The sequence below is a fragment of the Homarus americanus genome, unplaced genomic scaffold, assembly GCF_018991925.1.
Source record: "Homarus americanus isolate GMGI-L3 unplaced genomic scaffold, GMGI_Hamer_2.0 scaffold39155, whole genome shotgun sequence".
In the NCBI taxonomy this organism is placed as follows: Eukaryota; Metazoa; Arthropoda; class Malacostraca; order Decapoda; family Nephropidae; genus Homarus; species Homarus americanus.
Window position 1 is genome coordinate 9,767,370 of NW_024737042.1, and position 18,533 is coordinate 9,785,902.

An 18,533-nucleotide genomic window follows, 5' to 3' on the forward strand; every position below is an offset into this window, starting at 1 on the left:
TATATATATATATATATATATATATATATATATATATATATATATATATATATATATATATATATATATATATATATATATATATATATATATATATATATATGTATATATATATATTGTACTGTATTTTTAGATATACCATCGATGTGAAGTGCATTGGCAGTGCAATATATCCTGACTTCCCATGGTGACTACTGTATTTGTGTGTGCTGTTAACCTCATCTGCTGAGACAGTGACTTCAAACCAGGGTAAACATTCTCAACAACCTACTTCCTACACCACAGGGGCAGATCCAGGGGGGTTCAGACCCCCCCCCTCCTCCCCATTTTCATCAGAAACCTCCAATACCTTTTCATTAATGCAGTATTGTACTCGGGCAGTTTTTTTATAGTATGGTAAAATTATCGTTTCTGTCATGTTGCTGATTTTAAGTTTTGGAATCAGTAGTTTATAAGACAATTTTCTTCTTTAGCATTTCCTTCAGATTTTTTTTTTAATCAATAAAATTACCAACAATATACAGTACCTTGTTTAAAGTGGGCAAGGCTTTGAAGTAGAGGTAAAGGGGTAAAATAAAAAAAAAAAACACTGAACTAGCTTTTCAAAACCTTACCTAACATTTTCTAACCTTTAAAAATCTTAAAACTAGAAAGTTTACCTTATTCATGTTTTTGGAGTTTAGTAGGTGATGGTGTTTTTGGTTTTTAGTGTGTATGTGTTGGTGTTGTTTTCGGTGTTCAGATGCGGAGGGATCCAAAAACTAAAAAGTGATTCTTAACATTTTTACACGTGAGGAAACATTAGGTAAGGTTTTCAAAGGTTTGTTTGGTGTTTTTTTTTTTTACTTTACCCCACATTTTCCCTATACTTCAAAGCCTGCCACTTTGAACAAGTAATATTCTTGGTAATTTTATTGGCTAAAATGCTTGAAAAATAAAAATTTCTGACGGAAATGCTATAGAAGAAAAGTGTCTTAGAATTGTCTAAACCAGGGGTTCCCAAACCTGGGGTCGCGACCCCAAATAGGTTCAGAAGGCTCATTAGGTAGGGTCGCAAAGAGGTCATGGGGTCGCTGGGGTCCTTTGGGTCTGCCAGTGAAATGATTTGGGGTCGCACTGGATAGTTGACAACACTGGATAGGGTCGTGCTAGAAAAAGCTTGGGAACCCCTGGTCTAAACTACTAATTCAAAAACTTTAAATCTTAAAATTCATTACATGACTGAAATGAAAATACCCAGGATATCTCTTAATGAAAAGTGCACATGGTTTCAAAATGACCTCAAATTGCTCATGATATTGGTCATATTTCAAACAATTTTCTGTTGAGTGGTCTCACTGTGCAGTCTTTGTTCCCCCGACCCACAACTTCTTACACCCCCCCCTTTTTATATACCTGGATCCACCCCTGTACCAACAACAAAATGTGCACATTTTAGCTAATTTAATTTACTTAGCTAGAGTGAGCACCCATTTTGCATGAGTATGCAACAACAAAGCAGCTGAGTCCAGTACAGTATACAATATTTTTATTAGGTACTAAAGGTGGGACCAATAGGCCTGGTGGCCCATTAGGGGCTCTGCAAATACTCTATGCTAAATATTAAGCCTCTTTACAAGAAACAGTGTGACTAGCAGTCCCCTTCCCAGTTTAAGTCAGGTACCCATTCACAGCTGAGTTGGCTGGAGTTAACATAAAAGCAACTTGGCAACCTTGAGGACAGGAGGCAAGCACTGTAGCTACAGTATCTACTTAATCACAGCACCTGCATAATTGTGTGTAATCTGTACTATAAAGCAGTGTGTAGTGTTTGACAGCATTCATATATTATATGAAACATTTCAAGGTTTATTTTTGTGAAAATTTTGATTTTAGGGAATAGTAGCAAGTTTTTTTGATTCGAGCATACAACTTATTTTTTCTCAAAAGAATTCAAGTTCAACTTGCTCAAATTTATTATATGTGATGTTTACCTACCTGGTAGATAGTTTTCACCATATAAATTGAAGGCCGCTTTTCAAATTCCATGGCATTTTGTTTTTGTAATTTTGTATTTTCCATTGTTCTTAATGGTTAACTTACATATTAAGGCAGTCTGTTTTGTGTTCAGATGTACTCTTGTGGAGTTCTGGAAAGTTTCATTAGGTCACTTAAGTATGGCTGTACCATGATTTTGACCCCCCAAAATTAAAAGATTTTTTTTAGCTCTACTTCTTGTGTTATAATATTTCCTTGTATGTTTAACTAAAGCCCATTGATATACCACTTACTAATTACCGTATAGTACCTGTATACATATTGTTTTTTGAATGGTGTATAACTTAACTACGGTAGAGTTGCTCGTAAACACATACAGTATGATGGACCACAAAAGTTCTTGCTAACGTGAGATGCATTAACATAACTAATTTCATTTAAAAAATAGGAACTGGGGCTGAAAGACCAAAAACACTACCACTCAGCTTGGTTTACCTAATCACATATCGAGCATACGTCAATATATATTACTGGACGTAAAAGAAGGTGTCATGTTATCCTAAAATCTTTATCGTGATGTGCATTAATGAGTAACTCTACTAAATTGTTAGCTGGAAATTATATAATGTAATATTGTTCTTCAATATTTGTAGGACTTCTATGCCTTTTTACCATACTTGGACACTTTTAGTAAAGATTTTGTGTAGGATTGCAATTTCTGGCAATGCATGAACTGAGTGCCTTAATATCAGTCATTAATGAACAATTACATGGAACATTTATATAGAGTATATTGTTTTAGTGTGCAAGTTTACATTATGTTAAAGAATGTTTTCAGATTTACTATAAGGTCTCCACTCTGTCATATCCACCACAGAAAGCGGCCAAATACAGTGGTCCCTCGATTAACGAAAGGTCCAATTAACGAAATTTAGCTTAACGAGTTAGCTCCCATAAGGATTTTCAGTTCCATTAACGAACAAAACTTCGATTAACGACAACCTTACGAGAAACACGCTTTGTTGTGCACATCAGCTGATCGGCTAGTCCGCCAATACAGTAATTGGTTCTATGTTTCCAGTGGAGTAAATATCAAGAAAGTTTAGCTCTTGAATATTTTTGCATTTTTTATATTAAAATTATTGGTCATTCTAATTTAGTTAACATACTGACAATATGTACAGTACAGGGAACAGTTTTTGTGTGTGCATCAGCTGATTGAATCACCCAACAACGCTTCCCAGTTTAACATTGTTTACAGTGGAGTGAACATTCAGTTTGTTGGTCTCTTGAATATTTTTGCATTTTTACATTAAAATTATTGGTCATTCTGAAATTTAGTTCACATATTGATAATATACAGTGCAGAAATTATTATGAAACATGAAGGAGGCATTAGAACCAATGCACTCTGTAAAGAATATGGCATGTCATCATCGACTGCCTCTACAATCAGCTGTTTGATATGTAAACAAAGCTGCCGGGAATACGGCATACACACCTCAAAGTAAGTTAAAATGTAGTATTCTATTGTTTTTTATTTATTATTATACTGTATACTGTACAGTACAGTACTGTATTTAATGTTTTGTTAGTTCTATTACCGGTATACAGTATCTTTGTATGTACTTTTTCTGTGAGTTGGAACCAATTACCCAATATCCCATTGAAATAATAGATTCAGTTAACGAAATTTTCGGTTAACGAACTACTCTGTGGAACCAATTGTGTTTGTTAATCGAGGGACCACTGTACAGTGTGTGTGTGTGTGTCTATATCTATCTATCTACAGTAAGTCCTCGCTTAAAGTCAGGGTTACGTTCCTGAAAACGCGACATCATACGAAACAAAGTTAAGCGGATTAATTATCCCCATAAGAAATAGATAAAGTACTGGAGTTACGTTCCTGAGCCTCCCTTTGCCCCATGAAATACATTACATATATAGAAAATCATCGTCATTTCTATATAAAATAATGCATCCATATCCAACTTCTAAGTTTGTATTGGTACTCACCGATGGGCGGAGGTGGTAGAGCGAGCGTGTGGTGGGTATTGAAGCGGAGGAGATGGATGGCAGGAGGGGAGGAGTATAGCGGGAGCGGAGGAGGAGGGTGGTAAGTCACTGAGACTCTGCGGCTGCCTCTTCCTCCTCCTGCTCTGACTGAGGTTCCTCCGCTGTTGCTTGCTCCTCCGTTGATGTTTGCTCCTCCACCGCTGTTTGCTCCTCCTCGGCTGCCAGCTGTTGTGAAGATGCTGCTGCTGCTGCTTCTGCCGTCCCGCAACGAAAAAATGAATCCAGTGTTGACTGCTTGGTACGACTCTTCTGCTTCTCCTTATACATCTCAGTGTAACAACCAAGACTGTCATCAATGCTGCGTTGATCCTTTGAGCTATGTTCTATGTTTGGTCGTCATCTATAAGGATCTGCATTGCTTGCTGGAACATGTTGAATGATTCTGCCATCCTCTTGGAAGTTAGCGTTCGTTGAGGTTCTACTTCATTGTCGTCGTCTGCAAGGGTACTGTGTTCCGTTAACAGTTGCAAATCTTCATTGGTAAGCTCTTCTGTATGGGATGCCAGGATGTCCTCAATATCCTCTGATTCCAGCTCATCAAAGCCTGCCTGTCTGTCCAAGCTGAGGATATCCCTATTCACAGCTGGGACTAAGTCTGTGAATCCCGTAAAACTGTTGACACACTCGGGCCTCAATTTATGCCACACACCATTCAGGCAACTTTCTTAAACCTCTTCCCATGCCTTGCCAATGTTGTCAATTGCATGAAGAATGTTGAAGCCACGCCAATATTCTCGGATCGTAGGTTTATTATCTCTGTCTGTAGCCTTGAGCAGCTGGGCCATGGTACGGCATAAATAATATGCCTTGAATGCGGCAATGACCCCTTGGTTCATAGGCTGCATCAGTGCTGTCGTGTTGGGAGGCAGGAATACAACTTTTACACTGTCATGCAAGTCGTCAAGATTGGGAGGATGAGCTGGAGCATTGTCAATGATCAGAAGAATTTTGAAGTCCAGGTTCTCGTTGGAACAGTATTCCTTCATTGCAGGGACGGCGTACACATTTAACCACTGGCTAAATATGGCGCTGGTCATCCATGCCTTCTTATGTACCTTGTAGATCATGGAAGGTGATCCTTTGAGTAACCTTTCAGGGCCCGTGGGTTGGCAGCGCGAGAAATCAGCATAGGCTTCAGCTTGAAGTCACCGGCAGCGTTTAAGCCACGCAGCAGTGTCAAACAGTCTTTTGTCGCTTTAAAGTCTGGCCTTCTTTTCTCCTCCTAGGAGATATAGGTCCTCTCAGGCATCCTCTTCCAAAAGAGACCAGTCTCATCCACCTGGAAGACTTGCTTCGATGAGTAGCCTCTTTCCTGGATAATCCGTTTGAATTCTGGCAGGAATGTCTCGGTAGCAACCGTATCTGAACTAGCAGCTTCACCAGTCATCTTAATGCTGTGGAAGTTAATACCGACGCTTAAATTGTTGAAACCATCCTCAGCTGTCCGTAAAGGTCTCTTCCTTCGATCCTTCACCCTCTTCTTCCTTTATGTCGCCAAACAAGTATCTGGCCTTATGCTGGATAACCATAAGACTCACATGCGCATTATGTTGATTCTGGTCCTCCATCCACATAGCCAACATCTTTTCCACCTTCTCTATCACAGTGCTTCTAGTACGAGTCTTAGTAGCGCTCAGAGAAGAACCACTTCCAGCACTAACCTTAATCTTGTCAGCGTTGGTTCGGATAGTACGCACCGTTGTGGGGGTTAGACCAAGCACAGCGGCTATGTCCACAGAACATTCCTCTTTTTCAAATCGGGTTAATACATCGATTTTCGTAGCAAGGGTAATGGTCTTACGTTGCCTCTTCACTACACTAGCATCAGTAGCACTTGATGGGTGCTTGGAAGCTATTTTGAATGGTTAGAGTATAGTTTTAGGGCAAAAGCACTTAAGCACACACACGAATGATGTGAAGTCGTAACAAAGACTAGCTTGGCGTCTCTTGGGAACGCTGTAATGTTCCGCGAGTGAGGGTAGCGTGCCGAGCCGAGAGAGTGAAGTGCAACCAGACAAGAGAGGGTGATATGCCATAGAAAGTAGTCTGTGACGACGCAAAACGACATAGTATTGGATCACCGGGACGTTCAACAAATTTTTGGTATCTAAATTTTATCGACATAGTACTGAAACAATGTCAAGCATAATAATGTATACAGTGCTAGTCTTGATTTGACAGTGATGTTTACATTTTGTTAGTACAGTACCTGTAGTACTAGCACAAAATCAAAACATTGCCTTGGATGGGTCCACAAACATTGTCTTTCTTGCTTACAGCCCAAAATAACAGCGATAATTGTCATTAATAGGGTCACTGAAATCCATCTTAAATATTAAGGTTGGTGTGATGCTAAAGTTTGACTCTGTGATATGCCTCCTTACGACTCTTATGACCAAAGTGCATCCTCTTTCATTTCATAACCTTGAATTTTAACAATTATTCCTTTGATCACTCCTGTAGCTGATAGAGATTTTCCTGTAAGGCTTTGCAGTCCATTTGGTTCTTCATATCCCTGAAGAACTTAGCATCATCCACAAACATTTGTAAGGAGAAATGAATAGCATCTGCCAAATCATTTATAAAGCAAATGAACAACAACAGTCTTAACACACTGCCCTGTGTCACCCAAAGTGTCATGACTCACAGGTGCATAAGACAATTTTATGCCATTAATCACCACTCTTCTTGCAATCATGAAGAAAATCACCAATCTATACCAAGACATCCCCCCAAATTCAATACCCTCACAATTAATTTTCAGCCTTTCATTAGGTATGCTATCAAATGTCTTGGCAAAGTCAAGGTCTGTACACATATTGTTAATACAGGTATTGCCACCACACTTCAAAATCTATTTCCACACATCCAGAACCTTCAGTACAGTAATTGCTTAAGCAGGAGTATCCAAGCATAAATCTGTGCTTGAATTCCTTTATGAAGTTGTTCAGTTGTAGATGTTCCATCATGGCATAATGTACAATGCCGTCTAGTTCTTTACATATTATGTTGGTCAAACTCGATGGGTTGTAATGCTAGTGCAGTAGTGCTGTACCTTAATCACCCTTTTTGAAGAAGGGACTAACATATGCCATTTTCCAGTAAGGATTGTAAGGATTTATTGTAGCAGTTTCTTGGGGTTCAAGATAAAACATCCAGTCCTTTGTAAGATATAGGAATTTGATATTTTAGGGGCTTATTCTGAATTAGGTACAGTATTTATTGCAAATTGTAAAAAATAAACTCATACTGTATACAATGTACTGTATATGAAAATACAGTACAGGTATGTAGTGTACTTTATTGTACAGTAATTGTTATCGAGTGCTGAATATAAATTATAATCTAAAATTATATATGAAACCATATCTATGCATTGTGTATTTGTATATGCCTTGTAGGAAACTTTTGGTATGATTTTTTTTATTGGTGTTAACAAAATTAATGGTGAAAGTACCGGTATATATATCTTATAATTTTTCTTAAAGTTTAAACTATGCATTTGAATAAATAAAGTTGCTGTGATATTTTTAATATTTTTATATGTGGTTATTGGTAATTCTTAATTGTTTTAAATCTTTTACAATATTGTTATTTCTATTAAATTTTTGACAGTTTTATTGTATTTTTAATTCTTACCCTGAGTGTGATTGTCTGTTTTATATATAATTAAAGCAGGGGTGGTTTAATCTGTTGGCCAATCGGGCATGGACCAAGGAGTGAAAATTGGGAGAAAGTTTATGTAAATATCCAGACACTTATGTAAGTGGTACTTAAATTAGAAGTACTGTACAATACCTTCCATACTTCCTATATTTTTTACAGAGTATTGTACTGTACTGTACCCAATTACCCCACCAAAAAAGTATAAAATACCCCAATGGGATAATTTAGCCCTAGCTTGGGAACCATTGATACCAGTATATTGTACAGTACAGTAGTACTTTACTTAACTTTACATTATCCTCTTAGCTGTTTGGGTGGTCAGTCATGTCTCATTTACGTACTGTTGGCAAGTGCTGTACTGGTTCCAGAATGTATCTGTACCTACGCCAGTGTTGGTCAAGTCTGGTGTTGAATGAGCTCACACTCGGTGCTGTCACAACGCTCTCCGGCAGATTGTTCCAAAAGTTTGGAATACTGTACTTTACTATCATCCTGTCGTGTCCCTTAGATATGCAAGAAACTATCAGTTGATTGAAATTGTCCAAAAGTGACCCCTCGTGGGGCAGACGCTCACCCCACAAGGGATCACAGCTCAAGGGTGAAGAAGCCACAAGTCCAGAAAACTGTGAAGGCAATTTTTTCGGAGTGAGAGTTGTGAACTCTTGGAAAAACCTACCAGAGAATGTTGTGACCACTGAGTGTGAGCTCATTCAAGGCCAGACTTGACTAACACTGGTGCAAGTTCCGATATATTCAGAAGTCAGTGCATGCCGAGTATCTGCCAACAGTGCGTATCAGTGAAATGACCAACCGCCCAAGCAGCTAACGAGCCGATCAGTGGCAAAGAGGATAAAAGAAATGGAAAAGGATACTTTGTACTCTCTCCACAAGTAAGCTTGTATTGTTCTCTCTTCACAAGTAGTACTCTCTCTCTCTCTCTCTCTCTCTCTATCTATCTATCTATCTATCTATCTGTCTGTTTATCTATCTATCTATCTATCTATTAGCTCCATTGACAAGTACTTAATTTTGCAACAATCCTAGAAGAGAAAAACGTGTTTTCTTTTAACATGTATATATATATTTTGCAGAGGAGCCTTTGACTTCTATGAATACAATTGCCTGTACACTGTAACTTAGCTTATGTGGCCTATCTTCTAAGTTCTCTTTGTGTGTGTCAATTTTCTCTTTGTTAGGCTCACATACATACGTACATAAAGGAGATCTCGCACTCAGGATGGAGGTGAGGAAGGAAACTCACAATAGCGTTTTCTCTACGTATATTGTATGTACAATGCAGTAAGATGCTAGGGAGTTGCTGCGTAGTAGAAGAGTTGCTGTGGAGGAGCTTCTTGTGAGGAGGTCTTGTCGGGTTGAGAGCGTGGTGTAGTCTGTCTTTCCCGGTGAGGCAGGGGGGGTATTTATTTGATTCTGCCGGATCAAGAAACAAGGTGCGAAGTGAGCGGCGATGCTGATTGGCTGAGGCAAGGACAGCTGAGCGGTTGTAGGGAGCATAAGTCACTACAATAATCCCTCTCCCCTCCGGGCGCGGCAGGCAAGGCGAGCAGGGGCGTGAACCACTCGGCCGCTACGAGTGACAAATCCGTCAAATGGCACATAATCTGTGGGAGAAGCATCGGGAGAAGGAGGGTTGTAGATATGAGAAGGTTGAGCGGCAGGAGGTGGTGCTTCTCTCGCGACAGGTGCAAAGTCCTCAGGGGTGCTGAGTGAGATGTCTGGGTCCACAGGGCTGGATGTAGGATCTTCATCAGGTGCAGGGTCAGGAGCAGACGGTACCTGAGGAAGAAAAGAGGGCGCCCGGGAATGTTGTGGACGAGTTGGTGCTGCAGGCGGCAATGGTGGGCAGACTGGTGAAGGGGGCACAGGCGTGATTTGCTGGGGGAATGTGGTGCTTCTCTGGCGGCATGTTCAAAGAACTCGGGGGCGCTGGGTGGGATGGCTGGGTCCACAGAGCCAGGTGCAGGACCAAGAGCAGCAGGTACCTGAGGATGAAAAGAGGGCACCCAGAAATGTTGTGGATGAGGTGGTGCTGCAAGTGGCAATGGTGGGCAGACTGGTGAAGGAGGTGCAGAAGGGATGTGTTCAGGGCGATGGGAAGGCTGGCGTGGGCCAGTTGCCTTGAATGCAGAAACTCCCTGTCATAGTGTTTGCAGTAGGCCGTGATGGACAGCAGGAATGAAGTGGTCAAAGTCAGGAGTAAGTGAGAAGTCCCCAGGTAGGCGAAGGGGTTCACCTAGGGTGAGATCCGCTGGGCTGCAGTCTATGTCTTTTTTGTGAGATGCGCGGATGCCAAGGAGCACTAAGGGTAGAGCATCCGTCCAGCTGAAGGGGTAGTGCTGTGCCTTCATGGTGTCCTTCAGCTGACGATGAAACCGCTTTACCCTGCCGTTGGACTGAGGGTGGTAAGCAGTAGTATGGTGCCGAGGAACTGCAGGAGACTATGCCAGAGTTGTGACTCAAACTGGACTCCTTGGTCGGTGATGACAGTCGTGGGAGGACCGAAACGGGAGACCCAACCAAGCAGGAAAGCCGGACTGCTGACTCTGCTGTAGCATCAGACATGGGAATGGCTTCTATCTGCCTGGTGTAACGGTCAATGCAGGTGAAAGTGTGGGTGTTCCTGCAAGATGAAGGAAGAGGTCCCACAATGTCGAGTTGCAGGTGAAGGTGTGGGTGTTCCTGCAAGATGAAGGAAGAGGTCCCACAATGTCGAGTTGCACTACCTGTTAGTTTCCTTTGAGCACAGGAAAGGTTTCTAAGGGAGCCCATGTGTGCCGGTGTATCAGAGAGGACTGGTAGGCCAAACATTGGGCAGCCCATTTCCGAGTGTCAGTCTTGATGCCGGGCGAAACGACACGTTACGTGAGGAGACGCTGGGAGGCCCGTAAACTTGGGTGGCTGAGACCACGGATGAGGTCGGTGATATGCCTGAAGTGACGGAGGTTGTGGCGTTTATCAATCCCCGAACCAACAAGACCTCTCAACAAGCTCCTCAAACAACAAGACCTTGTGGGGTTTCGTGATGTAGTCTCACACTCAGGATGGGTTGGAGAAAGGAAACTCACAATGCATTTTCTGTATTTAAATATATTGAATGTACTGTGCAGTTTGATGCTGGGAAATTGCTGCTTGGAAGAGGAGTTTGCTGAGAGGTCTTGCCGGTTCAGGAACATGGAGTAGAATGAGAGCTGGACAGCGAGGAGCTTGCTCAGAGGAGGAACGTAGGGTAGAATGAATTTCGATGGCGAGACTGAGAGCTTATATACTCAGCTACCGGAAGTAAACCCGGATGTGACCGTCGACCACCCCCCCCCCCTGTCTAGACTTGTCAGAGAAACTTGGCGCAGCTCTAGGCGACTAGGCTTTGACTGAACTCCGTTGCTATGGGATGCGGCTAGGCTTGTCAGTTGTAGGGGAGAGTATCCACTACAACCTCTTGGCAAGTTCCTCACCACACAGCAACTCCCTAGCACTGCACTGTACATACAATATATATATATATATATATATATATATATATATATATATATATATATATATATATATATATATATATATATATATATATATATATATATATATATATATATATATATATATATATATACGGAGAACACTATTGTGAGTTTCACTTCTTACCTCCATCCTTAGGGCGAGATTGTAATGGATTCCTTCCCTACAAACGCCGTGTCGCTGACTAGCCAACCCCCGCGAATTCCCCAGCGTACACCTCGTGGGTAAGGTCAGGTAACCAGTGCCCCCGAACAAAGCGGAGGTCTACAATCAAGCCACGCCTACCCCCGCTATATAAGACCTCACCTGGCCGTGACATGCCCTTCTTCTAGCTACAGCCGCAGCAAGCAACACCTCCTCTGAGCACCCTCACCAACCAGCTCTCTCTACATCACGCTTGGACTCACGCTGCCACTCCCTAGCACCAAGCTGCATTGTACATCCAATACAATATATATACAGAGAGCACATTGTGAGTTTCCTTTCTCCAACCCATCCTGAGTGTGAACTAATATCTTGTACCCCACAAGATCTCCTACATGTACGTATGTTTGTGAGCCTAACAAAGAGAAAATAGACAAACATAGAAAAACTTGACAACTGGCCACATACAGGTACAGTACACTACAGTACACCTAATGTATTATCTGCTTATTTTACCGTTATGTAAATAAAATATGCTTGCTAAAAAGTGTGAATGAAAAATAAAAGGGTATCCTTTTACATAGCCTTATTTTGAGACTCATAAGACTTGCCTGCCCCCCCCCCCCTTTCCATGAACATACGCCTGTGGGGTTATGAGATATTGGTTCACACTCAGGATGGGATGGAGAAAGGAAACTCACAATGTGCTCACTGTACATATTGTATTGGATGTACAATGCAGCTTGTTGCTGGGTAGGTAGCATGGTAATAAGCTTTGAGTAGAGAGAGCTGGGTGGTGAGGGTGCCCAGAGGAGGGACACGCGGCTTGAGGGACGCCAAGGTCGCTGGCGGGAGCGGCAGCTGCCAGGCTGGCGCGGAGGAGGTGTTGCTTGCTGGTGGCATTGTGTAGAAAAGAGGCTGGTCACAGCGGTGTCAGGCCTTATAAGGCGGGAGTACCGGTAGGCGTGGGTAGATAGTTGACCCCCGCTCCGTGGGCGGCGCCAGGCTGGGGAATCCACTACACGCCACTAACTGATGTTCCTAACAGTTTATGTATGTTTAGTATAATGTGGGTACCAATTGTAACCATTTTTTTTTAATTTAACAAATCAGCATGATTTACATTCCTAAGGCATGGATCATAAATGTAGTACAGTATATGTTAATTTTTTATACTTCATTCTTTATCATCTTCGCCATTGATCTGCTTTTAGCCACTTGGGCGGTCGGTTAAGGATTTCACAAAAACAATATTTAGTAACTGTTAATAGTATTTTATTTATATTAGTTAGAGAAATACATCTATTTTCATTAAACAAAATTAAGCGTGTTGCATGCTGAATAATGGTACAAACTGAAATTATTTGTATATACAATGCTAATATGTTAGCATATATCATTTGTACTGTAGTGGATTTCTCCCCTACAAATGCTGTTTGTCGCTGCGTAGCCGACCCCACGAATTCCACAGTGTATGCCTCGTGGTCTAGGTCAACCAGCGCCGCCCATGGAGCGGGGGTCAACTACTAAGCCACGCCTACCCCCGCTATTTAAGACCTGACCTCGTGGTGATCTCTCTCTTTCTACCTACACCAACCAGCCAGCAACACCTCCTGCTCCTCCGCCTGCCTGGCGGTCCTCGCTCCCGCCGGCGAGCATGGCGACCCACAAGCTGTCCTCCTCTGAGCATTCTCACCAACCAGCTCTCTCTACATCACGCTTGTAACCACGCTGCCACTTCCCAGCACCAAGCTGCATTGTACATCCAATATAACATGTATACAGAGAGCACATTGTGAGTTTCCTTTCTCCATCCCATCCTGAGTGTGAACCAAACATCCAAAAAAAACCCACAAATGGTGACCCCCGGAGATTCGCACTCACACAGGATGGAGGAGAAACAGATCACTCTCCCAGTCTTCAAGCAACATGGAAGACTGGCTTATCCACCCAGAAGCAGCTCTCATCGGCTCTACAGCTACTGTCTCTACACCGCAGGTTAGACACCCTAGAGCAGCACTGCTTCTCTAAGCAGACACCAGCTCCTCTTCCTGCCCCAAGCACCACGTCCTACCGACCCCAACACACCCATCCTGCCTCAGACGCCGCCCCGGCCCAGCAGTACCCCGTGCCGCTTCTCCTGACGCGGCCCCTGCTCCTGAGTGCGGACCCACACACCCCTCTTTTCTCCCTCAGGTACTCCCTGCTAATGTCCTGCACCCTGCTGCTGTCGTGGACCCAGCTGCTGTCACGAGCCCTCATCCACGTTTGCTGACACAGCCCCTGCTCCTGACCCAGGCCCTCACACCCCAGCAGGTGCATCTGACGACTCTGTACCTGCCGTGAGGGAAGCACATGCACCGCCCGCCCTGCCTGAGACGCCGCCCCGGCCTAGCAGTACCCCCTGCCGCTTCTCCTGACGCGGCCCCTGCTCCTGAGTGCGAGCCCACATACCCCAGCAGACACATCTGACGACTCTGTACCTGCCGTGAGGGAAGCACAACATTCATCGCCTCCACACACCCTTTTTCTCCCTCTCTACTCCCACAGATATTGTGTATCTAGACAGTTGTCTCTAGCGACCGGCTCAGCCACGCCATCGCCGTTGTCTCACATGTGGCATGCACCGCCCGTTCTGTCTCACATGTGCTATGCAACCCTGCAGACAACAAGTCTCCTACACCGCCTGGAGGGAAGGAAGGAGTATTGTAGTGGATTTCTCCCCTACAAACGCTGTTTGTCGCTGCGTAGCCGACCCCACGAATTCCACAGTGTGTGCCTCGTGGTCTAGGTCAACCAGCGCTGCCCACGGAACGGGGGTCAACTACTAAGCCACGCCTACCCCCCTCTATTTAAGACCTGACCTCGTGGTGATCTCTCTCTTTCTACCTACATCAACCAGCCAGCAACACCTCCTCCTCCTCCGCCTGCCTGGCGGTCCTCGCTCCCGCCGGCGAGCATGGCGACCCACAAGCTGGTCCTCCTCTGAGCACCCTCACCAACCAGCTCTCTCTACATCACGCTTGTAACCATGCTGCCTTCCCAGCACCAAGCTGCATTGTACATCCAATACAACATGTATACAGAGAGCACATTGTGAGTTTCCTTTCTCCATCCCATCCTGAGTGTGAACCAAACTACCGTACCCCACAGTACATTATGTTTTTGTTTGCAAACTTTTCCACCTGTTATTTTATGACACCAGAAAGTCATAAATTCACAATACATTATACTGTATGCAATAATTTTCGATGTTCCCCGATTAAAAATGACCTTTTTTGAGATTTGTCTCCAATCTATCCCCAGTGATAACGAGAAAAAAGATAAAAAAAAGTCCTGGGAGGAACCTTATACTTTTTACTTTTATCCTCTTCGTCATTGATCGGCTCGTTAGCCGCTTGGGCATACCGTCCAAGCGGCTAACGAGCCACTTGTGGCCATTGGGTAAATACTGCCCACTCCATGAACTTGTTCAACTTGAATTATTTTATCACAATTCAAATTCTTCAAAAACTATTTGGAATGAGAGTTGTGAACTGTTGGAGTAACCTTGGTGTGGCCGCCTCCTGCTGGTGCGGCTGACGGGTATCAGTTGTTTATTGCTTCACTTCAAATGTACACAAACATGGCAGCAACACCGCTCTCATTAAGTGTGAGTTTTTATTCTTTATAATACATAACACTACATAGTTTGCAATCATTAGATATGAATGGTTTGATACAGGTTAATGTATATGTTTACCACTAATGGCAGTAGGCTGGTTATGGACAGTATTATAAAGCCGGTCCAACCAATTACCCAAAAGTATATTAAATCAGGGTAAAATCTTAACGAATATATGTTTTACATCATTAAAACCTGATTAATAATGTTTTCATTGAAATGTAGTCAAAGTAATGTTATAATAAACCGCGAAAAACACTAAAGTCCAAAGAGTCATCTATCCAAAATGGAGATATAATTACCGATGTTTCTGTTACGTTGGGGTATTTAACATAGCTGTAGGATTTACTTTTCGTTAGGTTAGTGAAGTGCATCACGATGGATCTGAGTTATCTCCCTTGTTCACCAACTCTTTGGAATTTAGCGTTAGCCAATACTGAAAGTTTTTCGGATTATTATTTCAGCTTACAAATTATTTTTACTAAATTACACTAAAAATATTGTTAAACATGTTTTGTGTATGTATGACGGATATTTGTTAAGATTTTACCTTATTTGCTATACTTTTGGGTACTTTTGGGTAATTCGTGGCTCCCTTATAAAGCTACCCGGTAAGTCATTACTGTGAGGTGGTCGGTTCCAGGGGTTGTGATGATAACATCTTTATCAAGAAATAAATAACTAAATATGATAAATATTAGGTAATTATATAGAACTAATCCGCGAGCAAAATTTATTGAGAACAATTATAAAAACGCCGGATTTTCAATATTATTATTACCTTCTTCACCACTGATTGGCTCGTTAGCCGCTTGGGCGATCGGTCACTGTTGGCAAGTACTGGGCATGCACCGGCTCCTGAATGTACCTGAACCTGCTTCAGTGTTGGTCAAGTCTGGTCTTGAAAGAGCTCACACTCGGTGCCGTCACAACACTTTCTGGTTGATTGTTCCAAAAGTTCACAACTCTCACTCCGAAAAGGTTTGCCCTCACAGTTTGGTAAATTTGCATTGTCACACCGTTCTCTGTTCGAAAGTCAAAAATATATTTTTCTAGTGTATTTGTGTGTGTTTAGACCGAATATGACCTTCATTTCTGGCGGAAATTAGCGTTTTTTTTTTTTCTAATTTTTTTCGTTGGACGTTTTCCGAAAAAAATCATGGCAAAATACACCAAAAACACTAGAAAAACAAAAACCAAACCTAACCTACCCTAACTGACTCTCACCATATGATGGAATCACATATTTCTTACCTTATTGGCCTGGTTCTTGTTCGTCGTTGCATTCTGGGATTCTTACCCAACGCCACATATGTTGGTCTTTGTGATATTTACATTCAGTCTTGCTCTTGGTACACTTTACTGAGGTCGGAAGAACACCATGCGATCGAGAAAATGCTATAGTTTCTACGTTTTTTTTCCAAAAACTTGCAATCAGCTCCATATACTTTAAGTGACACCCATCGCAGACTTCCATGGTCGGAACTGAACTTGAATTTCAAAATATGAGAGACCCAAAATAAAACTCAAATTTGATTGGGCCAAATATATTGCGAATTAAACCCAAAATCATTTTAATTGGTTCCAAAAGCAAAAACGCTTTTGATTGGCTGCGTGACGTGTACGGGAACGCATGCGCGTGATGATTTATGAAGGAGACACGCAGTGTTGGAGATGAGGCAGGCGATAATGGAGGAAGATTAATGGAAGAAAATAGAGAAAATTTTGGATATGCTATCTCCGTTATTATACATGTCTGCCGGTAATGTAATAGATGAAAATTTTCTTATAATTAGACGTCCTATTCGAATGTGATAATAGATTAGTGGTAGGAATGAACGGTGTGTAAACGCAATAATAGCCACAGTTTTTTGGACCTGCGGCTTCTTCAATCTTGAGCTGTGACCCCTTGTGGGGCTAGCGTTCGCCAAACAAACCTACCTAACCTTACCTATCTTCCCCAGTATATTAAACACAAAGAACTTACTATGATATGGTGAAATTTTAGGCATTTCTGGACGTGAGATGATACAGCCACATCGGTGCTATGCAGCCCTGGTGGGTTAATTCTATATATTAACCAAATATTATTGTCATTGTTCATGGTTTTCCTTATATTTTCGGTAATATCTGAGAACAGCACTACCATCAGAAAGAGTTGTTCGATTTCGTTCATTTTCCACATACGTTCTTATCTCTATAGTTAGTATTTTAAAAGAGGCAACATTTACTCGAATCTAATATAGAACCTGACCTAATCAACCAAATAAATGTACTTAACCTTGGTATTGCTATTGTTTTAGTCATATAGCTAATTTTAGGCTTTTAAGTTCTGATATCAGTAAGTTGTATTGACAATTGGTAAATTTTTACAAGTGGACAACCATGGATTTTTTGTTGAGCAGTGTGCATTTCCGGTGTTTTTGGGTAAAAGTGTAGATAACAGCTACCACCAGAAGGAATTGTCCGAATTGGTTTAAATTTTTTCTACACTCTAATATCATGATATTAAACACAAAAATGGAAATGACAATGCATAGCACTTAATAGAACCTGACCTAACATATCTATAGGTTGGGAATGTTAGGTCAGGTTCTATTAGGTTCAATGCATTATCATGTTAATTAATGTGTTGAACAACTTACTTAATATTGAGGTTGATATACATCAACAATGGCAAGGATGAATTCGTGGAAGCGTTGACCATCACTTATAGGAAATGTCTCTTGAAGAGGGATTCAGCGAGGTAAACAACAAAAATGGCGCCGGGAGGAGAATTGTACTGTATATCAAATGTAATTGCTTGCACCAACTATTAATTTGATTTTCACTTTGAATTCCAAGTATACTGTACTGTACAGTACCTGTATTTAATATTCTTTATTTAACAAGTAAAGATACTGGTATGTAAGATATGCCTATATCAGAAAGAGACAAAGTAGTTAGTAAAACCTAGCTGGGTTTGGGCAAGCCTCCAGGAACCATTGTCCTGCTGGGAACTGGTGGGAACAAACAGGCTGGAACTTGATGGCTTGTGTACCTCTTTCAGTGTTGCTCTCCTATGAGCATTTTTATTTTACTAAATCTCTGGTGATAGATTTATTTTTGTGTAGTTTAGTGTTACACTATATCTAATTTTATAGTTTTGAATTGTGTAAGAAGGGTAAGCACTTCTTTATGTATACTGTATCTGTATACTGTATTTTATATATAAAAGATACACTATATCTGGCAACACAACAGAGGACAAGGAAGAAAGATGCCACATTCTGTACACATATTGCATGCAGCACCCTGTGGCTGTGCTCAAGAAGTATATTGTGCTGTATAATTCTTAATTTAATCATGTTGTTCAACCTCCATGGTATTCAAGATCTGACTCCTCCATTACTGGTAAATAACAAATCACTTTGGCTCCAGGAACTGTACAAAACTTACATACAGTAGTGTATTTTGTTTGAAATGAAGAGAT

The 18,533-nt window shown here is 41.7% G+C and overlaps 1 protein-coding gene across 2 annotated transcripts in view; it reads left to right on the forward strand.

Annotated features, from left to right (window-relative positions):
• Positions 1-14,879: 14,879 nt before the first annotated feature.
• Positions 14,880-18,533, forward strand: part of LOC121872688 (sphingomyelin phosphodiesterase 4-like) — a 62,494-nt gene continuing 58,840 nt past the window's right edge. The window contains exon 1 of one of the 2 annotated variants that reach the window (XM_042375676.1): positions 14,880-15,049. In XM_042375676.1, the coding sequence (XP_042231610.1) occupies positions 15,011-15,049 (39 nt within the window). In that variant the 5' untranslated portion in view covers positions 14,880-15,010. The remainder of the gene's footprint in view (positions 15,050-18,533) is intronic. The other variant, XM_042375677.1, reaches the window with a different exon arrangement.